The sequence below is a fragment of the Phyllobates terribilis genome, unplaced genomic scaffold (genome assembly GCF_046119375.1).
Source record: "Phyllobates terribilis strain yellow unplaced genomic scaffold, ASM4611937v1 Scaffold_70__1_contigs__length_7381418, whole genome shotgun sequence".
In the NCBI taxonomy this organism is placed as follows: Eukaryota; Metazoa; Chordata; class Amphibia; order Anura; family Dendrobatidae; genus Phyllobates; species Phyllobates terribilis.
The window spans coordinates 6937508-6964359 of NW_027362830.1; the positions used below are offsets into that span (position 1 = coordinate 6937508).

The following is a 26852-nucleotide window of genomic DNA, read 5'->3' on the forward strand; positions in this document are numbered from 1 at the left end:
ATTCTTGGCAGATATCTGTACCCGGAGATCAGAGGGACAGCTGACATCTTCAATTTCTAAATCAGATGATCTTGAGATCCCACAGGATACAATTGAAGTGAATGCCATTACTCCAGATTTACCATCATCCCTTCACAGCAAAGATCTGTCATCTGATCCTATGAAACAGGTCCTGTCTTCTGATTCATTACCGACTACTAAGGAAAGTCAAAGTCACAAAATAAGCATTAAAAAACGAACTACTAATGCAAAGAAACCATTTTCACATTCAGAATATGGAAATAGTTTTCCTCTGAAAAAGTCTTTTCTTAAACATCAAAAAATTCACACAGTGAAGAATAGATTTTCTTGCTCCAAGTGTCAGAAATGTTTTAATCGGAAATCAAATCTTGTTAGGCATGAGATAACTCACACAGGAGAGAAACCATTTTCATGTTCAGATTGTGGGAAATGTTTTGCAAAGAAATCAACTCTTATCACACATCAGAGAACTCACACAGGGGAGAAGCCTTTTCCATGTTCAGAATGTGGGAAATGTTTTACAGACAAATCAACTCTTATCAAACATCAGAGAACTCACACAGGGGAGAAGCCTTTTCCATGTTCAGAATGTGGGAAATGTTTTAACCAGAAATCTAGTTTTCTTAAGCACGAAAGAACCCACACAGGGGAGAAGCCATTTTCATGTTCAGAATGTGGGAAATGTTTTACAGACAAATCAACTCTTATCAAACATCAGAGAACTCACACAGGGGAGAAGCATTTTCCATGTTCAGAATATGGAAAATGTTTTAACCAGAACGCGCATCTTGATAACCACCGGAGAACCCACACAGGGGAGAATGCTGCAACTACACACAACTAGTCTCTGTACAGACAAGAAAGGCCCTAGCTGCACAACTAAAAACGCCACCACAGACCTAACTCCCTAATAAGCCGTTGAGGAGTTTCTCATACCTCCGGAGGAACCAGAAGGGAGGCTGCAACACACTGTCAACAAGGGGAAAGTAAAGTATGAACAGCCATGACCTAGGATGCAAACCCAGCTTTCTGACACTAGGCACTAAATTGTGACCCAAAATCCTTTGCTAATCTTCAGATTTCATGATGTCTTGCACACAGTCAAGGCACCTAGTGCCAGAGGCAGCAAAACAACCCCAAAACAGCTTTGAACCTCCACCATATTTGACTGTATGGGTTGTAAATTTATTGATTATGCTGCGCACCTTGGACAAAGGAACATGTGGATCCCTAAAGATGGACTTATAACCTTGAAATTGTTGATATTTTTCAACAATTTTGGTTCTCAAGTCCTCAGACAGTTCTCTTCTCCTTTTTCTGTTTTCTCCATGCTTAGTGTGGCACACATATGCACACAATGCAAAGATTGAATCAACTTCTCCCTTTTTTATCTAGTTTTAGTTGTGATTTTCATATTGCCCACACCTGTTACTTGCCACAATTGCGTTTGAACAAGCTTCACATGCTTGAAACAAAGTTATTTACCCACAATTTTGGCAAGGTGCCAACAATTTTATCCGGCCTATTTTCTGTGAAATTATGTTCAATTTGCCTTATTTTCTCAGTTTTCTTGTGTTATTCCAATACACGCAATGGAAATAAACGTGTATACCAAAACATGTAATTGCGATAATTTTCTGGGAGAATTACTTCATTTTCTGGAACAATTTCAAGCCAACACTTTTCACCATGACTTGTTTTTGTTGCCTTTTTAATTTGTTGCAGCATTTCATCCTCTACGTGTTCAGCTATATTAGGAGGCTTGTAGCAAAGTCCAGTTAGCAGCTTTCCATTATTGCCATGTCCATGTACATTTACCCAGACTGATTCTACATCAGGAATGTAAAACTCACAACATGAAAACTTTGACAAAGTCGTGGGCCAACCAGTATACAGTATAATGGGCCCCACATCCTCCTCCATACATAAGAAACAAGAGGAAAAAACTTCAAGTCAGAGTCCCATATAATAGTGAAAAAATTACAAAATGTTATTAATTATAATTTATACAGGAAAAAAATATTAATCGCAGAAACAGAGACAGTTAATAGTAAAACAATGGAGGAGACTAATGAGGAGCATGAGACAAATTAACATGATTCTTTTCTGATGTAAGTACATAATTGGGCTGCCAAAAAATAAGAATATATTGTTAAAATGCAGAGAAGCATTCAATAAAAGTGCAGGTGCTTGTGAGGTAGGTCAGAAGTAGTTGCTATATAAGAGGTTAGTGACACCGCTGTCTATATATAGGTACTAATATAGATAGCTCATACCGGGGACAACAGATCTTTATAAATGGTATCACTGCCCTGACCTCTTAGGCTAAAGGGTAAAAGTATATCCTAATACATATTAAAGCCTAGAAAATGCACCTAAGTAGGAAAAAAGATTAAAGAACGGCAGCAAAAAGAGTGTAGCATGAACCCTATAGAATACTTACAGCCACAGTGGATGTGAACACGCCCCTCAATTGCGCTCACCCTGATGCGCGTTTCGGCACGGCTGCCTTCATCAAGAGGTGGGGTCAATGAAGGTGGGTAGGGTTTAAAAAGGACCCTTGAGCCAATAGAAAAGGGGGTGTGTAGTCTCTCGGCCAATGGGTGTGGGGAGGGCGTGGCATGACACATGGCAATCACTGCTACACCGCCGCATCCATGGCAAACGCGTCATATGATCCATCATGCAGCAAGCACATGGGGAACCACGTGACCCCGCATCATGGAGCATAGATTGATACGGCCAGCGAGGACACCACAGAGAACAGTGAAGCATGAAGTATAACACGATTATATGAGATCATAGTATAAATGCATAATAAGATATAAGAAAATATCTCTCAAAATATCGATCTATAAATGCGAAATATATATAAATTATATATAAATTATATTCTATTATATATATAAAATATATAGAAATTATTAACTACTACCCAACCATACTACACTGCTCAAAAAAATAAAGGGAACACTTAACAGAATATAACTCCAAGTAAATCAAACTTCTGTGAAATAAAACTGTCCACTTAGGAAGCAACACTGATTGACAATCAATTTCACATGCTGTTGTGCAAATGGAATAGACAATAGATGGAAATTAATGGCAATTATCAAGACACCCTCAATAAAGGAGTGGTTCTGCAGGTGGGGACCACAGACCACATCTCAGTACCAATGCTTTCTGGCTGATATTTTTGTCACTTTGAATGTTGGCTGTGCTTTTACACTCGTAGTAGCATGAGACGGACTCTGCAACCCACAGAAGTTGCTCAGGTAGTGCAGCTCATCCAGGATGGCACATCAATGCGAGTTGTGACAAGAAGGTTTGCTGTGTCTGTCAGCGTAGTGTCCAGAGGCTGGAGGCGCTATCAGGAGACAGGCAAGTACACCAGGAGACGTGGAGGGGGCCGTAGAAAGGCAACAACCCAGCAGCAGAACCGCTACCTCCGTCTTTGTGCAAGGAGGAACAGGAAGAGCACTACCAGAGCCCTGCAAAATGACCTCCAGCAGGCCACAAATGTGCATGTGTCTGCACAAACGGTTAGAAACCGACTCCATGAGGGTGGTATGAGGGCCCGACGTCCACAGATGGGGGTTGTGCTCACAGCCCAAGACCGTGCAGGACACTGTGCTCTTCACGGATGAAAGCAGGTTCAAACTGAGCACATGTGACAGACGTGACAAAGTCTGGAGACGCCGTGGAGAGCGATCTGCTGCCTGCAGCATCCTTCAGCATGACCGGCTTGGCAGTGGGTCAGTAATGGTGTGGGGTGGCATTTCTTTGGAGGGCCGCACAGCCCTCCATGTGCTCGCCAGAGGTAGCCTGACTGCCATTAGGTACCGAGATGAGATCCTCAGACCCCTTGTGAGACCATATGCTAGTGCGGTTGGCTCTGCGTTCCTCCTAATACAAGACTATGCCAGACCTCATGTGGCTGGAGTGTGTCAGCAGTTTCTGCAAGATGAAGGCATTGAAGCTATGGACTGGCCCGCCCGTTCCCCAGACCTGAATCCGATTGAGCACATCTGGGACATCATGTCTCGCTCCATCCACCAACGTCACGTTGCACCACAGACTGTCCAGGAGTTGGCGGATGCTTTAGTCCAGGTCTGGGAGGAGATCCCACAGGAGACCATCCGCAACCTCATCAGGAGCATGCCCAGGCGTTGTAGGGAGGCCATACAGGCACATGGAGGCCACACACAATACTGAGCCTCATTGTGACTTGTTTTAAGGACATTACATCAAAGTTGGATCATCCTGTAGTGTGTTTTTCCACTTTAATTTTGGGGGTGACTCCAAATCCAGGCCTCCATTGGTTAATAAAGACATACTGATAGGGAATTTAGATTGTGAGCCCCGATGGGGACAGCGACGATAATGTATGTAAAGCGCTGCGGAATATGTTAGCGCTATATAAAAATAAAGATTATTATTATCATTAATAAATGTGATTTCCATTGCTGATTTTGTGTGATTTTGTTGTCAGCACATTCAACTTTGTACAGAACAAAGTATTCAATGAGAATATTTCATTCATTCAGATCTAGGATGTGTTATTTGAGTGCTCCCTTTGTTTTTCTGAGCAGTGTGTGTGTGTGTGTGTGTGTGTGTGTGTATATATATATATATATATATATATATATATATATATACTGTAAATATACTGTATATATATATATATATATATATATATATATATATATATATACAGTGAAGGAAATAAGTATTTGATCCCTTGCTGTTTTTATAAGTTTTCCCACTGACAAAGACATGAACAGTCTATAATTTTAAGAGTAGATTAATTTTAACATTGAGATATAGAATATCCCAAAAAAATCAAGAAAATCACAGTGCCCCTGACGAAGCATCAGCAATACGGCGTTGGGGTGGTGTGAGGGGGCCGGGGTATGTTCTGAATACGTTTTCTCTTTTGATCCCTCTGGCTGTAGCCATTATGGGAAGGTGTCGCAGCTTTTATTTGAGTATTATCTCTTGATAACAAATATTCATTTCATATATAAATTTAATACATGTATATTTATGTATATTAAAAAAAATTCTTTCCAAATCAGACAATGTGATTTTCAGGATTTGTTTTCTCATTTTGTCTCTCATAGTCGAGGTCGACCTATGATGTCAATTACAGGCCTCTCTCATCTCTGTAAGTGGGAGAACTTGCACAATTGGGGGCTGACTAAATACTTTTTTCCCCCACAGTATACATATAATATATATACAAATATTTTCATGTGTGTGAGTATATATTATTATTATATATATATATATATATATATATATATAAAATGTGTGCATATAAGACTGTGTGCTTTGCTGGAGGGGGAAGGACTTTTCTCTGAACAGAAGCTCAGTCTGGGCAAATCAGAAGCAGATTTACAATAGTTGTGTGAAGGTGGTGTATACAACTCGTAACACCAGTTCCCTTCTGTCCTATCAGCTGAGGTTACCAGGGTTCATCATAGATCTTAAGCCCCCGTCTCACATAGCGAGATCGCTAGCGAGATCGCTGCTGTGTCACGGTTTTGGTGACGCAACAGCGACCTCACCAGCGATGTCGCTATGTGTGACACTTTGCAGCGATCAGGCCCCTGTTGTGAGGTCGCTGATCGCTGCAAAGTGTCCTGGACCATTTTTTGGTCGTTGCCCTCCCGCTGGTCAGCACACATCGCTGTGTGTGACCAGCGGGAGCAGCGATCAGGCTGGTAACCATGATAAAGATCGGTTAGGTTACCGCTCACTTTAGCAGGCTCGTAACCATGATAAACAACGGGTTACTAGGTGCGCGTGTGCCCCTAGTAACCCGATGCTTACCATGGTTACCAGCCTGCTCCAGCAGGCTGGTAACCAGGAGCAGGACATCGTGGAAAGATTCTTTCCACGATGTCGCTGCTCCCCTGATTGTTGGTGAGCCTGCCTGTTTGACAGCTCACCAGCGACCACATAACGACGCAGCAACGATCCCTGACAGGTCGTATCGTTGTCGGGATCGCTGCAGCGTCGCTAAGTGTGACGGGGCCTTTAGTGATGGGGGGAAAATGGGAGAATACAATAGGCTGGTGATATCAGTCCCCCACATCGGGGGCTGGAGATACCCCTCTTGGACTGGATGTAAAATCACAAGACACATGTGCTGTCTCTCTCTTACTCCATGGACACAATGACGACCATATCTGGTTGATACATTACAGACCAAAAGTTTGGACACACCTTCTCATTTAAAGATTTTTCTGTATTTTCATGACTATGAAAATTGTACATTCACACTGAAGGCATCAAAACTATGAATTAACACATGTGGAATTATATACTTAACAAAAAAGTGTGAAACAACTGAAAATATGTCTTATATTCTAGGTTCTTCAAAGTAGAAGGGAAGGACCAAATGTATGACGATGGGAAAATGAGGGAACCCAACAACTAGGGAAAATGAGAGAGGAGACCCCCTAGCCAGATCTTACAACACCCTGACTCCCCTATCGTCCCTAATCACCAAGAAACTCCAAGAAGAAACTAGCTGACTGCTAGAACTCCAGGCCTGAACAGAGGAAAATAGTTCACCGGTGACTCTCTGGAGACACTGTGGGTTTTTAAATATCAAGCAAGGGTGTGTCAATTAGCAGCAGAAAGAGGAGATCACTGCTGGGTCCTAGCGAGAGAAGAATAGCACTACACTACAGGGATGAAAGAATCAAAAAGGTGTCTGCAAAGCCAAGCGCAGCGACCTTCTACAGCTGGATCCAGAATGACTCTGTCAAGACACCCATGACACCCTCCCAGAATGTTAGACATAATTATTCCAGCAGCCTTTACGCCCATCGTGGGGGCGGAATAATAACAAATGTGGGATTAGAGGCTTAGAATACATAGGGGCGTGATGGATTCTAAGTCTTTGTATGAAATAGAATAAAAATGATAACAAAGATGGACGGGCACATTGGGAGATGAGAGGAAATAGGATGGGGTTTATTGATAATTACTATTTCATCCTTATTACTACTAACACTGAATGACTGCGGAGGTTGGCACCCTAAGAAGTCCATAGTCTAAAGAAAAGACTTAGAATTCATCATGTCCCTTTGTATTCTAAACCTCTAATACCAGAGGAATATCGTTTCCTAAGTGGGTTCACTGTAGTGGGAGAGGGGGTCTGCTGTTTTGGCAGCTACACACAATATTCCAGACAAATCAGCAATCCAGAAACCATATACAGTGAATACGGAAAGTATTCAAACTCCTTTAAATTTTTCACTCTTTGTTTCATTGCAGCCATTTGGTAAATTCTAAAAAGTTCATTTTTTTCTCATTAAAGTACACTCTGCACCCCATCCTGACTGAAAAAAACAGAAATGTAGAAATTTTTGCAAATTTATTAATAAAGAAAAACTGAAATATCACATGGTCATAAGTCTTCAGATCCTTTGCTCAGGCACTCCTATTTAAGTGACATGCTGTCCATTCCTTGTGATCCTCCTTGAGATGGTTCTACTCCTTCATTGGAGTCCAGCTGTGTTTAATTAAACTGATAGGACTTGATTTGGAAAGGCACACACCTGTCTATATAAGACCTCACAGCTTACAGTGCATGTCAGACCAAATGAGAATCATGAGCTCAAAGGAACTGCCCAAGGAGCTCAGAGACAGAATTGTGGCAAGGCACAGATCTGGCCACGGTTACAAAAGAATGTCTGCATTACTTAAGGTTCCTAAGAGCACAGTGGCCTCCATAATCCTTAAATAGAAGAAGTTTGAGACCACCAGAAGTCTTCCTAGACCTGGTCGTCCAGCCAAACTGAGCAATCGTGGGAGAAGAGCCTTGGTGAAAGAGGTAAAGAAGAACCCCAAGATCACTGTGGCTGAGCTCCAGAGATGCAGTAGGGAGATGGGAGAAAGTTCCACAAAGTCAACTATCACTGCAGCCCTCCACCAGTCGGGCCTTTATGGCAGACTGGCCCAAAGGAAGCCTCTTCTCAGTGCAAGACATATGAAATCTGTTATGATCTGCTACAGGGACTAAGGAAAGACAGGAGAACTGTCCCTACAATAGAACTAAACTAGATCCCTACGATGTAACGGGGAGCCTGATCCTGCGATCAGACCCGCTAAAGTCCTCGGCTAGTCTGAACGAAGACCTATAGATGTGAGGGAGGGATCCCTACAAGAACTAGGGACTGGGATAAGTTGGACACCTAGCAGAAATAGTAGCAGTCAAAGACAAACACACAACAAAAAGCATAGAGGTCAGAAGACCTAGCAAAACTAACAGAGAACGGCAACAGAGCACCAAGCTAGCTCAAGAGTAGTAAATACAATGAAGTCCAGCAAGACCAGGAGGGCGGAGCCGGATTAAATAGGCAAAAATGGTCATGTGACCAGCAAACTAAAAAAAAACTAACAGGAGAGTTCTAACAAAATCCCGCATAGAGTTTGCTCAAAAACACATGAAGGACTCCCAGACTATGAGAAATGAGATTCTCTGGTCTGATGAGATGAAGATAGAACTTTTTGGTGATAATTCTAAGCGGTATGTGTGGAGAAAGCCAGGTACTGCTCATCACCTGCCCAATACAATCCCCACAGTGAAACATGGTGGTGGCAGCATCATGCTATTGGGGTGTTTTTCAGCTGCAGGGACAGGACAACTGGTTGCAATTGAAGGAAACATGAATGCGGCCAAGTACAGAGATACCCTGGATCAAAACCTCTTCCAGAGTGCTCTGGACCTCAGACTTGTCCGAAGGTTCACCTTCCAACAAGACAATGACCCTAAGCACACAGCTAAAATAACAAAGGAGTGGCTTCAGAACAATGCTGTGACCATTCTTTACTGGCCCAGACAGAGCCCTGACCTAAACCCAATTGAACATCTCTGGAGAGACCTGAAAACGGCTGTCCACCAACGTTCACCGTCCAACCTGACGGAACTGGAGAGGATCTGCAAGGAAGAATGGCAGAGGATCCCCAAATCCAGGTGTGAAAAACTTGTTGCATCATTCCCAAGAAGACTCATGGCTGTATTAGCTCAAAAGGGGGCTTCTACTCAATACTGAGCAAAGGGTCTGAATACTTATGACCATGTGATGTTTCAGTTTTTCTTTTTTAATAAATTCGCAAAAATTTCTACATTTCTGTTTTTTTCTCAGATCAGATGGGTTGCAGAGTGTACTTTAATGGGAAAAAAATGAACTTTTTAGAATTTACCAAATGGCTGCAATGAAACAAAGAGTGAAAAATGTAAAGGGGTCTGAATACTTTCCGTACCACTGTAGTGATTCTTCCCTTCCGAGCCGTGGAAGCGAGATCTTCTGCCACATTCTGGTGTCGCCTTATTGTTGAGAAACTGCGTTAAAAATTGTGTAGCCCCCTATAAGCTATTCCTGCCCACAGTGCCCCCATCCAGCGAGTGTTTGAGAAAGGTTATTACACTGAAACGTCCCGATATTCACAACCAAGGATCACAATCTCATTTATCATTGCTGCGCGCTGTTTACTGCATCAATGGAGGGAACAGCTGAGATTCTCTATTACTGGGATCCAACTCCCCTCGCTCCTCACACTCAGCAATGTCTGCACTCCAGACTATATTCCCGAGGCATCGTACACTAACTACTTCTGTTACATACGTTCTGCTCCATACACACACGGCTCCGCTCCGTACGCCTCGTACACACGGCTCCGCTCCGTACACCTCGTACACACACGCGGCTCCTCTCCGTACACCTCGTACACAAGGCTCCGCTCCGTACACCTCGTACACGTGCGGCTCCGCACCGTACACCTCGTACACGCCCGGCTCAGCTCCGTACGCCTCGTACACGCGCTGCTCCGCTCCATACGGCTCGTACACACGCGGCTCCGCTCCGTACGCCTCGTACACGCGCGGCTCCGCTCCGTACGCCTCGTACACGCGCGGCTCCGCTCCGTACGCCTCGTACACGTGCGGCTCCGCTCCGTATGCCTCGTACACGTGCGGCTCCGCACGCCTCGTACACGCGCAGCTCCGCTCCGTACGCCTCGTACACGCGCGGCTCCGCTCCGTACGCCTCGTACACGCGCGGCTCCGCTCCGTACGCCTCGTGCACACGGGGCTCGGCTCCATACGCCTCGTACACGCGCGGCTCCGTACAACTCGTACACGCGCGGCTCCGCTCCGTACACCTCGCACACCCGCGGCTCCGCTCCGTACGCCTCGTACACGCGCGGCTCCGCTCCGTACGCCTCGTCACACGCGGCTCCGCTCCGTACACCTCGTACACGCGCGGCTCCGCTCCGTACACCTCGTACACGCGCGGCTCCGCTCCGTACGCCTCGTACACGCGCGGCTCCGCTCCGTACGCCTCGTACACGCGCGGCTCCGCTCCGTACGCCTCGTACACGCGCGGCTCCGCTCCGCACGCCTCGTACACGCGCGGCTCCGCTCCGTACGCCTCGTACACACGCAGCTCCGCTCCGTACACCTCGTACACGCGCGGCTCCGCTCCGTACACCTCGTACACGCGCGGCTCCGCTCCGCACGCCTCGTACACGCGCGGCTCCGCTCCGTACACCTCGTACACACACAGCTCCGCTCCGTACACCTCGTACATGCGCGGCTCCGCTCCGTACACCTCGTACATGCGCGGCTCCGCTCCGTACACCTCGTACATGCGCGGCTCCGCTCCGTACACCTCGTACACGCGCGGCTCCGCTCCGTACGCCTCGTACACGCGCGGCTCCGCTCCGTACGCCTCGTACACACGCAGCTCCGCTCCGTACACCTCGTACATGCGCGGCTCCGCTCCGTACACCTCGTACACGCGCGGCTCTGCTCCGTACACCTCGTACACGCGCGGCTCTGCTACATCCACACTGTAAACCCCTCCTGACCCCACACATAAACTTCAGCTCATCCAGCACCATGACAACCAGCACAGCAGAGTCCTGCATCCACTGAGGCCCCTGATCATGTGACCCCTGACTCCTCCCCTCCTGTGACCTCATCACAGCTCCTGTGCGCACACAACAGCCATATATGTGGTGGCGGCTCTGCAGGTAGAGGTATGTGGAGACCCCATTACTGGGGCAGGGGGCATTAACCCCTTCAGCACGGAGACTTTTGGGGTCTTGTGTTGCCCCTTTATAAGAATCATAACGTTTTGTTCTGTTTCCTGTAATAGATACATACGACCCCACTATGGAGACAGGAAGGGAGGAAACGTATTGTTCTCAGAGTACAGGACCCTCACAGTGTAATGCCCCCATTATGCCCCTTATACAGGATGTATGATGCCCCCACACAGTGTAATGCCCCCATTATGCCCCTTATGCAGGATGTATGATGCCCCCATTATGCCCCTTATGCAGGATGTATGATGCCCCCACACAGTGTAATGCCCCAATTATGCCCCTTGTGCAGGATGTTTGATGCCCCCATTAAGCCCCTTATGCAGGATGTATGATGCCCCCCACACAGTGTAATGCCCCCATTATGCCCCTTATACAGGATGTATGATGCCCCCACACAGTGTAATGCCCCCATTATGCCCCTTATGCAGGATGTATGATGCCCCACACACTGTAATGCCCCCATTATACCCCTTGTGCAGGATGTATGATGCCCCCATTATGCCCCTTATGCAGGATGTATGATGCCCCCACACAGTGTAATGCCCCAATTATGCCCCTTGTGCAGGATGTATGATGCCCCCATTATACCCCTTATGCAGGATGTATGATGCCCCCACACAGTGTAATGCCCCCATTATGCCCCTTATGCAGTATATATGATGCCCCCCACACAGTGTAATGCCCCCATTATGCCCCTTATGCAGTATGTATGATGTCCCCACACAGTGTAATGCCCCCATTATGCCCCTTATGCAGGATGTATGATGCCCCCACACAGTGTAATGCCCCCATTATGCCCCTTATGCAGGATGTATGATGACCCCACACAGTGTGATGCCCCCATTATGCCCCTTATGCAGTATGTGTGATGCCCCCATTATGCCCCTTATGCAGTATGTTTGATGCCCCCACAGTACCGCCTGAGGTCCTGCAGTTGGAATAATCCCTCTGGAGTTGGTTTTCCCTCTGCCTGCTCCCCTCCATGTAGACCCTCGAGCATGTATACATGCATGTAGGGGAGCAGCCGGCCTTACTAGATATCGAGGCTTTGTACAGTAATATACGGCCTGAGGATGGTATCAGAGGAGTAAGACATTTCTTTAAATCGAGATCAGTACAGTGTAGCAGACATAATGACTTCATGGCGGATCTTCTAAAATTCACTCTTACTTGTAACTACTTTCTTATTGACAGGCAGTACTTCCTCCAGCTCAGGGGTACTGCGATGGGGAGCCGCTGTGTCCCCTCATATGCTAACCTATCCCTGGACTGGTGGGAGGAAACCACAATATTCTGAGATGATTATAAGTGGTGGCATCCATATACTGGGGTATGGTACAAATATATTGACTACATTTTTATCATCTGGTCGGGGACGAGTGAACAATCTTTTTAATTTGTCAGGGAACTCTGCATCAATAGAGTGGGCCTTAGATTTACATCTGAATTTAATTATAATAATAATAATTTTTATTTTTATATCACCAACATATTCCACAGCACTTTACAATTTTAGGGGGGACTTATACAGACAATACAGACTTTACAGAATAAGCATAACTCAGATGTTAAAAGGAGTGAGGGTCGCAAGCTTACAGTCTATAAGGAAATAGGGGAGACACAAAGGTAAAATGTAGATATATTCTATAATACAGCCTTAATATACTAAATAGGGTAAGTACATAACACTACATGAACTGGTCGCCAGCCAGTATGTGTACAGTACAGACAGAGGCTAATCAGTGCATGGATTGTATGAGCATGATTTTGAAGAAAATTTTAATATGGCCCAAACTGGGACAGTTAGATAGTGTGTTGAGGTGATAGGCCAGTCTAAAGAAATGGGTTTTTATGGCACACTTAAAACTCTCCTTATTGGGCATTAATCGAATTATCCTGGGTAGTGAGAAATCTTGGAGATGGAAGTGGGAGGTTCGGATTACAGAGGATTTTAGTTTAAAGTTATTAGCAGAGCGGAGGGCACGTGAAGGGTGGTAGACTGAGACGAGGGAGGAGATGTAGGGGGGTACTGAAGCATGGAGCGCTTTGTGGGTGAGAGTGATACGTTTATATTGAACTCTGTATTGGATGGGCAACCAGTGCAATGGCTGGCACAGGGAAGAGGCATCGGTGTAGCGTTGGCGAGGAATATGATCCTGGCTTCTGCATTCAGGATGGATTTGAGAGGGGAGAGTTTAGAAAGAGGGAGACTGATTAGTAGAGAGTTGCAATAGTCTAGACGAGAATGAATAAGAGCTACAGTAAGAGTTTTTGCAGAGTCAAAGGTAAGAAAATTTCTGAATCTAGAGTTGTTTTTGAGGTGTAGATGACACGAGCGAGTGAGTGATTTGATATGAGGAGTGAAGGAAAGATCTGAATCAAGTATGACCGCAAGACAAGCGGGCATGTTGCTGGTGAGTAAAGGTGGAGCCACAAACGGAAATGGCAATATCGGGCACAAGTAGGTTAGTGGAGGGAGGAAATATGAGTAGTTCAGTTTTTGACAGATTCAATTTTAGATAGAGGAAAAACATAATGTTAGAGACAGCGTAAAGACAATCACTGTTGTTTTGTAATAAGTCAGGGGTGATGTTTGGAGAAGAGGTGTATGATTGGATCATCAGCATAGAGATGGTACTGAAAACCTAATCTGCTGATTGTCCAATAGGAGCGATGTATAAGGAGAAAAGAAGGGCGCCTAGAACTGATCCTTGAGGAACCCTGACAATAAGGGGAAGGAGAGAAGAAGAGGAGCCAGCAAAAGATACAGTGAAGGAGCGGTCAGAGAGTTAGGAGGAGAACCAGGAGAGGACAGTGTCCTTGAGGCCGATAGAGCGGAGCGTAGTGAGGAGGAGCTGGTGGTCCACAGTGTCGAATGATTCAGAGAGATCAAGAGAATCAGCAGGGAGTAGTGACCATTAAATTTAGCTGTTAGTAGATCATTAGGGACTTTAGTGAGGGCAGTTTCAGTAGAATGTAAAGAGCGGAAGCCAGATTGTAAAGGGTCAAGAAGAGAGTTATCTGAGAGATAGCGGATTAGGAGTGAACCAGGCGTTCCAGGAGTTTAGAGATAAAGGGAAGATTGGAGACAGGTCTGTAGTTAGCAGCACAGTTCTGGTCCAGGGATGGTTTTTTTCTTCTTCCGTGACTGGTTCGAAGTCAGAAAATGAGCAAGATGCAGTGTGGGAGGGAGGAGCATGCATTACATTTGAGGATTGGGAGAAAAGTTTGTGTCGGATATGGTTAATTTTCTCTTTGAAATAATTGACCAGATCGTCAGCGCTGAGGTCGGTGGTTGGGGCCTGTGCTGTTTGATTGAGGAGAGAGTGAAAAGTGTCAAACAGGCGTTTTGGCTTATTGGGCCGTGAGATGATGAGGTTGTTAAAGTAGGTTTGTTTGGAGAGGTGAAGCGCAGAGTTATAGGTTTTAAGCATAAATTTATAATTGAGGAAATCTTCAATTAGATTTTCTCCACAGCCGTTCAGCACGCGTGGAGCACCGCTGGAGAAGACGTGTTTACAGCGTGTGCCAGGGTTGTCCTCATCTGCGCCGAGTTGTTCTCTATGTAGGAGGTGCAGCTTCATCCAGGGAGCATTGCAATGTTTCGTTATAATGCTTCAGTGCAGAGTCAGGACATGAGAGGGAGGAGATTGGGCCAATGATGTTTGCAACGTTTTCATAAATTTCTAGGTGTTAATGGATTGTATATTTCTGTAAGTGTGGAAAGTGGGGGTGTCCTGAGCAGGGAGACAGTCCTTGACAGAGAATGAATGAAGGTTGTGATCAGAGAGTGCAAGAGGAGCGTTAGTAAAGTCATGTATTGAACAGAGCCGGGCGAAGATCAAGTCAAGAGTATTTCCATTTTCATGTGTAGGAGAATTAGCATGTTGTGAAAGGCCGAAGGAGGAAGTTAGAGATAAAAGATGAGCGGCAGATGGGGAGACGGAATCGCCAATTGGGATGTTAAAGTCTCCCATGATGAGGGTGGGGATGTCATAGGATAGAAAATTTGGAAGCCAAGTGGCAAAATGATCCACAAACTGACGGGAGGGGCCCAGAGGGCGATACACAACCGCCACTCGCAGGGAGAAGGGCCAGTAGAGTCTGACTCTGTGGGCCTCAAAAGAAGGGAAGATAAGTGAGGGTGCTGGGGGGATAACCTGAAAAGTACATTTTGTTTAAAGGGGCAGACCAACACTAATTATTACCTGTTGACGTTCCTGTATGTACTGATCAAGAAAGATTGAAATGGGACCCTAGGGACACTCATCTACCATAAACCTTCAAGCACTAATAAACTATTAAAGTGGGATAACCATCACCCCCATCCCCATATTAAGAGGAAAACCCAAGGGCCAATTTTTACAGTTGAGAAGGTACTGCTCGAATGTCACAGATTTTAATATACAGGCAATAGACCTGAACACCAGATTAAGGGATAATGGGTACTCATGGTACATTTTCGATTCCGCATCATCATTTGCAGAAAAATGGGAGAGAGAGACACTCCTTCATACCAATCCAAGAGATCAAGAAGAAGATTGGACTACACGAGTAAGAAAAACTTATGACAAACAGAGTGACTGTATCTTTCATATCCTCAGAAAACACTGGGATATACTTGTGGTCGACCCGGACCTGAGGGTGCTGTGGAATCTACTCCCACAATAACTTTCAGAAAGGGTTGGTCAATTAGGGACCATTTAGTGCACAGTGTCTATAAAACACCTGCAACCAAGGGGACTTGGTTAGATAGAAGACTCTGCGGTTTCTTTAGATCTAGGGAATGTTGTACATGTAATTGGATGAGACAATGTAAATCTTTCTCAAGTTCCTCCATGGTTAAAATCTTTTTCCAGTGGGATTATTCCAGCTGTAAAACCTCAGGACTAGTATATATGGCCACATGCACCTGCCCCCTAGAATATGTAGACAAGATCAAGAGGGAGTCTAGGAGGAGAGTAGGGGAGCATTTGGGCGATATACGCCATGGTCGGGAGATCTCATTAGTGAGACACATAAACAGTGCACATCGAGGTGAACCCGGAGACCTCTCCTTTTCTATCATTGTGGTGGTTAAACCCAATGTGAGAGGAGGTGATCACAATAGATGTATCCTCTGAAAGGAAAGTGAATGGATTGTTAGACTGGATTCTCGAGCCCCTAAGGGACTCAATGAGCAAATTTCCTATGCCTGTTTTGTGTGACTACAGCCCCATTCTGGATTATATTTTTGGATTTTATGCTCTACCCATTGCTAGTCAGTTCCCTGTGAATGGGGTTCACATATTGTTGTACTTCATCGAGATATCTGAGCTTCTATATCAGAATTATTACTTATCAATTATATTCCACTTATACTGTTTCGTCATTAACAAGTGTGGTGATCCTTGTGTATCTCTAATTGTGCAATAGAGGTCAAATTTGACCATTTAGGAATATACTGTGGGCCACCATTCCATATTTTTTGTGGTGATAAAGTAGATCTACATGCCTATTACATGATGGGAGGATGTGCAGTACTTGTTTTTAGTTTCCCATGACGCTGATATCAGAGATAGGATTTTTCTATGTTGGTGGTATGTAATCCAATACCATATGCGATCCGGAGTGGTACGCATGTTTCCGGACATGCGCATGCGCAGATAGGAGACCGTGATGCCCTCCGGCATGGAATGCTCATGTCCGGGCACGTTTGAGCTTTCTTCCCGCCCGTTGTTTTGTGCTGGATTGTGGGGCGTTCTTGAGAATTTATTTTTGTTCCATCTTTCTTTAGTTGATCCCACTGATGCATCAGATAAGTCCTCAGAGAATTATAATTAGAGGAACCCATGGACACATTAGGATTTGTGAAGCTGACCTCCGCTCTCCTCTATTTCCTTTGAATTTATTGTGTGACCTGTATTTCAGAACAGTAGCTCCTGGTTTGTTTCATTTCCTTGTGTAAATTGAATTTGACTCGTAGTCTTTGATATCTCTCTCAATCTTAGTTTTTTGATGTCTGAGATGGCATCCTCCAGACTTTGTAAATTCTTTTGCATATTTTGTTTGAGTTTTGAATCCAAAAAGGCTTCTACACCAGGCGGAATAAGCAAGAAACAAATATCAAACGCAATGTAACTTGGTTATCCTATAAGGGTTTTTTTAAACGTGGACACCCTGTAAAGCATGCAACTATGTTAATAAAACCAACACATTTGAAGAAAACCAAACGGTACAGCAATTTTCAATACACAATTTCATCAATTGTACCACTATAGGGGGTCATTTATTTAATAGAGTGTATAGAGAGTTAACTACAATACGTGGGATGCACATCAGGTCCGCTAAAAAAATGTATTAGAAGACATAAATATCTTAATAGATTGGTCAGTCGGCACCACACAATCTAAATCACTGAAATATGTGACGGGGTGCAATGGTAACTCTGCACCAAAGCACATAAAGAAGTAGGTAGAGAAAAGCTTGCACAGTGAGATAATGCACACCCAAAAATAATAAGAATTACTACAAATAATAAATAAAATAGCAACTTTATTTCATGTAGGGACACACAAGTGGTTAAAAAACATACGACCCCTGACGAAGCTACTGTAGAAGCGATACAGGTAGGGCATAGATACCTACGGAGGGTTTCCACTGTAGAGGGGTAAGCCCTACGCGTATCGCTACTACAGTATCTTCGTCAGGGGCTGTATTTCTCTTGCTGATCAAAACGGTCATAGTATTTGTATAATCCTGAATGCTGAATTCTATTCGTTTGGAAACAATCATGTTTACTGTGCTAATGACAAATTGTACTAAGTCAGCTGAAAGTTTATTTACAACAGCCCCTGTGATACCAACTATGTAAATAGATTAGCTCAAACAATGATAGGTGATCCCTGCACCTTTACCTCTTTTACCTGGGCTTTATGACCTCACACAGATGTAAATATAAACAGGGGTGTCTGTAATGCTGTAGACAGAATGAAATTTGGGACAGAGAATCACGGAACATCAGAAGGACTTTGGAAGGAGAATGGGAGACATCCTTCAGGAAAGTAGATGGATTGCATGGCATCTAAAGAGACACAGATTTGTATTCTACATGATTCTAGTCTAAGGGTATCAGCCCTCACTGGAAAGTTTCACATCTGCTCCATTAACCATCAGAGAGACCATGGATACTTTTGGGAAGTCCAGGAGAGGACGAAAAAGTCACTTAGCCCCATGGATATGCTGTTTTGGTGTTACTAGGAGGGACCCACCGGTCACCTAGAACCCATGGAGACATTTGGAGTTGCCAGGAGGGACCCACCGGTCGTCTGGTCCCATGGAAACTCTCGGAGAGGCCAGGATGGGACCATCGGGTCTCCTGGTCTTGTACCTCGATGGACTGTTGACTTCCTAAGCTTGCCGCTACCTTCTCTCTTTGGGGGCCAACCAGAAGCGGAGGGCCACTGGTTGAGGTAGTTGGCCCTGGAAGTCTCCAAAGTCGCAGCTGTTCTATCCCAGGCGGGCGGAGAAGGAAGGGTGAGACTGTGTAATGTTGTACCATCTTGGGTATTTGCTGGATAGTTCTGTATGTTTAATGTCTGCTTTGTGGTTCAATAAAGTATTACCACGCTGTTTTACCCTCACCCTGTGTTGTTTGAGTAGCATTACGCCCACAGAAGACCCCGGGTCTTCACAGTCCCTGACCAGGGCGGCTCATGCTGTGTTCTTCAGACAAGGTGCATTAAATAAACAGTGAGCTGACCTCCCTCTCCATTTTCTCATTATATGCATGTTTTCCTTATAGAGACAAGTATTTATTTTTGCTAAAACTGTGATATTTTCACTTTAAAAATTTTTTAAACCTTTTTTTTATAAACTTTTTAAAATAACTCTCATTAGTGCGATCATACAACACAGAAGCCTTTGATTGCTCAGGTGATGCACTGTACTACTGTAGTGCCGTGTATTATCACTGCCTGTCAGTGTAATACTAACTGCCCCATACACATGAGATAAGTATTGGCTGAATGATCATTTGGCAGATGGCTATCTCTCCAGACTCCCCCATACACAAATATTCCAGCTTTCCTGTGGTTTGTATGACTGACTGCATCTGTAGGGAGGTCCCCAAATACATTATATAGTCGACCAAAATCAGTGCTTCCATGTAACTTTAGTCTAATGTTTATGGAGGCGTTAAAAAGTAAGTTATGGAACGCTGCCTCTGGCCCGGCCTAATAGACTTTTGTACATTACATGCCCAGTACTTGGGGGAGGAGGGCATTCAGCCGAACTCTGTCACACCTTCTTGGATGCCATGTTTACTTTTTGCAGGAGCAAGTGGTTAAACTGCCAGGGATTTTATTGCAGCCGCACCTCTGCCATCCCTGAGGTGTACATCTATGTTCTGGTGCCCAAAAGAGTTCATAACTAGTGTTGAGCGATACCTTCCGATATCGGGAAATATCGGATCGGATTGGATCGGACCGATACCCAAAAAGCATCTGGTATCGCCGATTCCGATACCGGAAACCAATGCAAGTCAATGGGACAGAAATATCGGAATAAAAATAAACCCTTTCTTTCCTTGTAGGTTAATTCTACATGAAGGAAAACAACTAAGAATAATGTAGAATGTATTGGGGGAGGTGGGGGAGACAATAAAGGCATAGAGGTTTAGCCCAATCAAATGGAATAGCAGGAATTAATATTTTTTTTAAGACGTTCTGAGTTACGGAAATATCGACTATGTTAAGTATTTTTATATTTTGTCAGATATTTATGTTTCACTACTTCCATGCTCTTCACCTTCTTTTTTACTTCTCCCACACTTTCTCCTTCATCATCCTCAGCATCAGCATCTTTTTCATCCACTTCTTCTTCACCTTCTTCATCTTCTTCTTCTTCACCTTCTTCGTATTATTCTTTTTTTTTACATTCTTCATATTCTTCTTATTCAACTATTATTCTTCTTCATATTATACTTCTTCATCTTCTTCTTCTTCATCATATTCTTATTTGTGACAGGCATTCCTGTAGTTGTTATCTATAAAAGTTTGAACATTACACCTTTCGTTCTGCCCGTCACAAAAAAATTACAACAGGATTTGTCCGCGTTCAGTTTGGCCTGCAGCAGCAGGTCTTTTCCAGGGGCACCACGAGGAGGAACGGACTCACCCCCATACACTGCTTAGTCATCTTCTGCTTATAATTTAGATATTATCTTTTGCTCTGATTTTTAGTGTTATGCTTAATGTTCTTCCGCTTTTTGTTCTGCAGCTTCTTGTACTTCTGCTTCTTGGTTTTCTGTCTCTTGTTCTTCTGTATCTTGGTGGTTGTCTTCTCTTCTTTGTCCTCTTGGTCAACTTCTTCAGGGTCATCTTCTTGGTCTTCTTCGGGGTGGTCTTCAGGGTCGTTGTCTTCGGGGTCCTCGTCTTCTTCGAGGTGGTCTTCAGGGTCCTCGTCTTCTTCGGGTTGGTCTTCAGGGTCCTCGTCTTCTTCGGGTTGGTCTTCGGGGTCCTCGTCTTCGGGGTCCTCGTCTTCATCGGGTTGGCCTTCATGGTCCTCGTATTCAGGGTCCTCGTCTTCGGGGTCCTCGTCAGGGTGATCCAGAGTGATTACCAAGAACCATTTCAAAAAGCTTGAACTTGGAAATGTAGCAGAAGGTACAAGAAGGCTGAGGAACTATCGAGGACCAGCTGACGGTACTGGAACCCGGATGGGTAGCAGAAGGTACAAGAGCCAATGGAACTACCGAAGACCAGCTGACGGTACTGGAACTCGGTTACTAAGCAGGAGGTACCTGTGCCAGAAAGCACTACCAAGGACCAGCAGACGTTGGTGGAACTTGGATACCGAGAAGGAGGCACCTAAGCCAAAGGCACTGCCGAGAACCAGCTGACGGTACTGGAACCCGGATGGGTAGTAGAAGGTACAAGAGCAAATGGAACTAACGAGGACCAGCTGACGGTACTGGAACCCGGATGGGTAGCAGAAGGTACAAGAGCCAATGGAACTACCGAAGACCAGCTGACGGTACTGGAACTCAGTTACTAAGCAGGAGGTACCTGTGCCAGAAAGCACTACCAAGGACCAGCAGACGTTGGTGGAACTTGGATACCGAGAAGGAGGCACCTAAGCCAAAGGCACTGCCGAGAACCAGCTGACGGTACTGGAACCCGGATGGGTAGCAGAAGGTACCCATGTAAAAAAAAGTTTCAAGGCCGCGAACCGGCCGCAGTTACCAAAACCCACAGTCCTACAGGGGGTGCTTGTCCTATTGGCACTATGGAACCAGCCTTCATTGCCAGATCCCGCAGCCCACATAGGAGTCACCTAAACTGCAGGCACCTTAGAGTCGGCTAACCCGACCGCAACACGACAGGACAACGCATTGGAGACAAAGTGACGTTGACACTACCCGGAAACAGCTGGCGTGCTGGAACCAGGCTGGGCAGTAGGGAGTACCCGTGCCAAAGACACTGCTGGGAAAAATCTGGCGGTGCTGGAACCCAGGGTAAATACTAAAAACAGAGGAGCCAGAGGTGTAATTGGAGCAAGTTTTAAATCAGTAGTACAGTGGATGTGGACAAAGCAGGAGAATTTGCCGGACACAGAGCTGGGAATCAGCTGACGTTACTGAACCCCAATAACACTGGAGCAAGCGTTGACTGTGCAGACGGCACTTCTGAGCAGCAACTAGCGGTATTGGAGCCCAGGGTAAATACTAAAAACAGAGGAGCCTGAGGTGTAATTGGAGCAAGTTTTAAATCAGTAGTACAGTGGATGTGGACAAAGCAGGAGAATTTGCCGGACACACAGCTGGGGAACAGCTGACGTTACTGAACCCCAATAACACGGCAGCAAGTGTTGACTGTGCAGACGGCACTTCCGAGTGCCAACTGGCGGTGTTGGAGCTCAGGGATAATACTGAAAACAGAGGAGCCAGAGGTGTAATTGGAGCAACTTTGAAATCTGTAGTAGTGAGAATGTGGACAGAGCAGGAGAAATTGCCGTCCGCACAGCAGAGGAACAGCTGACGTTACTGAACCCCAATAACACGGCAGCAAGTGTTGACTGTGCAGACGGCACTTCCGAGCGCCAACTGGCGGTGTTGGAGCTCAGGGATTACAGTTCAGGTGGTAGAAACATGAACACAACAGGAGACCTTGATACTGTTGCCAACCAATTATTTATTCTGTAAGAGGACTGGCAAATTCATGAGAGATCCAGGCCTTGTTCATTTTGAGAAAAGTAAGCCGGTCAACGTTATCGGAGGATAGTCGCATGCGACGGTCTGTTAGTACACCACCTGCGGCACTAAAGACGCGTTCCGATAATACACTAGCAGCAGGGCAAGCTAGCACCTCCAATGCATACTGACTAAGCTCTGGCCATGTATCCAGCTTACAGACCCAAAACTTGAAGGGAGAAGAGCCGTCTGGGAGTACACTGAGAGGGCAAGACATGTAGTCTGTCACCATCTGACGGAAACGTTGCCTCCTGCTGACTGGAGCCGTCTGTGATGCTGTAGATATTTGTGGCGGCGGGGACACAAAACTTTGCCACATTTCGGCCATACTGGTCTTGCCTTGTGCTGAGGCGCTGCTTCTGCTCCCTCTTTGTGCAGAGCTTTCTCCACTGCCTCAACGCACTGAGCTGCTTTGTAAAGCACTAGCAGCACTGCTCTCGGTTGGAATGGAGAACATGATGGAATGCACCAGTGCGTCTTGGTACTCCCGCATTTTACGCTCCCGGTTCAATGGTGTTATGAGGCTTTGTAAGTTGTCCCGGTAGCGACGATCTAGGAGGGTGGACACCCAATAATCAGCCGTGTTGAGAATGTGGGCGATACGGCGGTCGTTTCTCAGGCACTGCAGCATGAAATCAACCATGTGCTGCAGACTGCCAACTGGCCAAGAAACGCTGTCCCCTGCTTGAGGCTTGATCTCTGCCTGCTCTGCATCACCCCACCCTCGCTCTAGATACTGACTACTAGAGCATAGTGTACCTCCCTCCTCTGGACAGATGTCTTCCTCATCCATTGACTCCTCCTCATCCTCCTCACAAAGTGTCCCCTGCCTAGGCCTTTGTGAGGAACCACGTTGCGCAGACTGTAGAGAAGCAGATGGCATTTGTGACTCCTCATCCTCCACCTCTTCCAAAACCTCGTCCCTTAGTGCTTGCAGTGTTTTTTCAAGCAGGCAGATAAGGGGGATAGTCATGCTGACTAGTGCATCATCTGCACTCGCCATCCACGTGGAATAATTGAAGGCACGCAAAACGTGGCAAATGTCGTTCATAGAGGCCCACTCAGTGGTGGTGAAGTGATAACGGCGCGCACTGCGACTTGTTTGCTCCTGCTGCAGCTGGTACTCCATTACTGCTGCCTGCTGCGCACACAACCTCTCCAACATATGTAACGTTGAATTCCACCTGGTGGGTAGGTCACATATGATGCGATGTTCCGGAAGACGTAATCGGCGCTGCAGAGCTGCAATGCGTGATCTTGCGTTGCTGGAACACCGCAAGTGAGCGCACTCTATGCGGACCTTGTGAAGCAGTGCATCAAGATCCGGATTGTCCCTCAAAATACTCTGCACGACCAAGTTGAGCACATGTGCCAGACATGGGATGTGAGTGAGTTTGCCTAGGCCCAGAGTTGCCACCAGATTTCGGCCATTCTCACACACTACCATGCCTGGCTGGAGATTCGCTGGCACAAACCACACGTCGCTCTGCTGCTTGATGGCATTCCAGAGCTCCTGCGCTGTGTGGCTTCGATTCCCCAAAGAAATAAATTTTAATACGGCCTGTTTAAGTTTGGCCACGGCTGTGCTCATATTGGTCATCATAACAGGTAACCGTTCACGGGTCGATGTGGAGGTAGACCGTGACGGCTCCTGCAGCGCTGATTCAGAGGAACTGGAGTATGAGGAGGAGTCAATGTGTACAGACTGGATTCCTGCAATCCTTGGAGTTGGCAGAACACGTACAGCACCACTCTCAAGATCTGTACCCGGCTCCACAACATTTACCCAATGGGCAGTGAGGGAAAGGTATCGTCCCTGTCCATGCTTACTGGTCCACGCATCGGTGGTCAGGTGGACCTTGCTACTGACGGCGTTTTGTAGCGCATGTTTAATTTTTCCCTCCACATGATGTTGCAGGGCAGGGACGGCTTGCCTGCTGAAATAAAAGCGGCTGGGCACGTTGTATTGTGGGACTGCCAATGCCATAAAGTTACGGAAGGTGTCAGTCTCCACCAGCCTGAATGATAGCATTTCAAGGGCCAGTAGTTTAGCAATGCCAGCATTCAGAGCCTGTACTCGGTGGTTTGCCGAGTATGGGCGCCTTTTCTCCCATGCCTGTGCTAACGATGGCTGTAGACTGGCCTGGGAGTGTGAGGATGACTGGGAAAGTGGTGCTGTGGGTGGAATTACACTGTGTCTCTGTACAACAGTGCCAGAGATTCTTCCATGGCGATCCTGTGAGGAAGCCGAACCAGCTGTGTGTGAGCTGGAGGAAGAGGCTACAACACGAGCTGAAGAGGTGGTAGGTGGCGCTGTAGGTTGGCCTAGGTCTTCAGTGTGTTTTTGTAACTCCACCACGTGCTTGGTCCGCACATGTTTCCACATATTTGTGGTATTGAGGTTGCTGACACTTTTCCCTCTTTTCACCTTCTGATTACACAGCTTGCATTTGACAAAGCAAATGTCATCTGCAACTGTGTCAAAAAAGGACCAGGCACTGCAAGTCTTGGGAGCGCCCGCTTTGGATTTTGGAAGAGCCATGCTCCTAATGGGTGCCGAAGTGGAGGCTACAGGCAACCAAGTCTGCCCCCTCCCTCTCCCTCCTTTTTGGGCTGTTCGGGGAATCTCTTCCTCAGAGCTGCTCCCACCACCTTCCTGTCCCTCACGCCATGATGGGTCAAGGACCTCATCATCTACACCACCCTCTTCAAACAACTGCTTCTCCTGGGTAGTCTCGACAGCACAGTATGCACCAGAAAGTGGCACCTGAGTCTCATCATCAGATGCGTACTGAGGTGTGCTGCTGAGCATAGGCACTGGCCCACCCGCCTCTTCAGATTCAGAGAGACAAAACGGTTGCGCATCACTGCATACTACCTCTTCTTCAAATTCTCAAATTCTGCTTGGCTGGCCCCCTCTTTCCAAGCCAAGAGATTCAGAGAACAGAAGTAGAGATGGCTCCTGTCCAGGGCTCTCTGACTGCCTGGGCAATTTGGCATGTGGTGAAGAGACAGATGGGTGCTCTTCAGTGCTCAGGACCTGAAAGGATCTGAAACTAATTGAAGTCGATGCATTAGCTGCCATCCATCCGACAACGGCTTCAATTTGGTCCTCCCGCAGCAGTGGGGTATGGCTAGCTCCTACAAAGCTGCACATAAAGGACTGTTCCCTGGTAAAACTGGGGGATGCTGAGTCACTGGTGCCCGCAGCAGGCACAGAATCCCCATGTCCTCTCCCTGCAGGCACAGAATCCTCACGTCCTCTCCCTGCAGAAACTCCACGCCCACGACCACATGCCTTACTCCCTGCCTTCTTCATCTTGGTAGACTGATAAAGATAGGCAGAAAAGTACTAAGGGCTTAGTGTGCTTATTCCTGAACAGCTGCTAACAGGTATAAGAAACACTAATTTTATAAAGTGTGGACTAGACTTTAATATGAGCTAATGTGGCCTACACAACTGTAAAGTTGAGTGTTTGGTGAACTTCATTTAGGTTTTTTTTGTCACAAAAAGACACTGGATGTGCCCAAAGATGTAATACCGATAGTATCACAAACTTTTTGTAGCTATTACAATGTTGGAAGGTAACCTACAATGCAATAGATGAGGCTACAAAAAATAGGCTAATACTAATCTGGCTTGGGCTGCAGGGCACAATGCTGCAGAAAGGCTCCTTTAACTACTCCTATATAGTGTGTTTGGAACCACCACACTAATAGGAAAAATCAGGAAAAATTATGAATTGGCAAAAAAGGACAATGTATGAGGCAGTGACACACACTGAGTGCACTACAACCAGACGTGGCTGAAGCACACACTACAGGGTGAGCTGCACTCACACACCAGACCTTGCAGACAGCGGTGAACAGTGCAGATGCAGAGCACTGTGCACTAGCGCTGCAAGACAAAAAAAAATTTTCTTTCTACTCCTATATAGTGTGTTTGGAACCAATTTAGCTGAATACGGATGGAACCACCACACTAATAGGAGATATCAGGAAAAATTATGAATTGGCAAAAAAGGACAATGTATGAGGCAGTGACACACACTGAGTGCACTACAACCAGACGTGGTTGAAGCACACACTGCAGAGTGAGCTGCACTCACACACCAGACCTTGCAGACAGCGGTGAACAGCACAGAGAACTGTGCACTAGCGCTGCAAGGCACAGCGATTTATAAAGTAGCTTGGGTAAAGCAGAATAGACCAAATAGGTAGCTAACACTGTCCCTCAGAACAACAGCGTCCTATTCCTAACTGAATTCACAGCAGAGTGAGCTCAAAATGGCGGCGGCGGCTTTTATAGTGCATCATGACATCATTTCAGCAGCCAATCACAGCCATGCCATTAGTTAAGATGCCTACATGCCTAACAGGATGTGCCCACACTTCTTAGGATCCTCATTGGCTGAATAAAATGAAACTGGCTCATTGCATTATGGGAACTTCCGATTCCAGTATACGATATTGC

At 45.9% G+C, this 26852-nt stretch overlaps 1 protein-coding gene across 1 annotated transcript in view; it reads left to right on the forward strand.

Annotated features, from left to right (window-relative positions):
- The window catches only part of LOC141194395 (uncharacterized), a 62454-nt gene that overhangs the window by 29874 nt on the left and 5728 nt on the right, over nt 1–26852 (forward strand). The window contains exons 7-8 of the mRNA XM_073662299.1: nt 12–770; nt 25720–25727. Of these exons, the coding sequence (XP_073518400.1) occupies nt 12–770; nt 25720–25727 (767 nt within the window). The remainder of the gene's footprint in view (nt 1–11; nt 771–25719; nt 25728–26852) is intronic.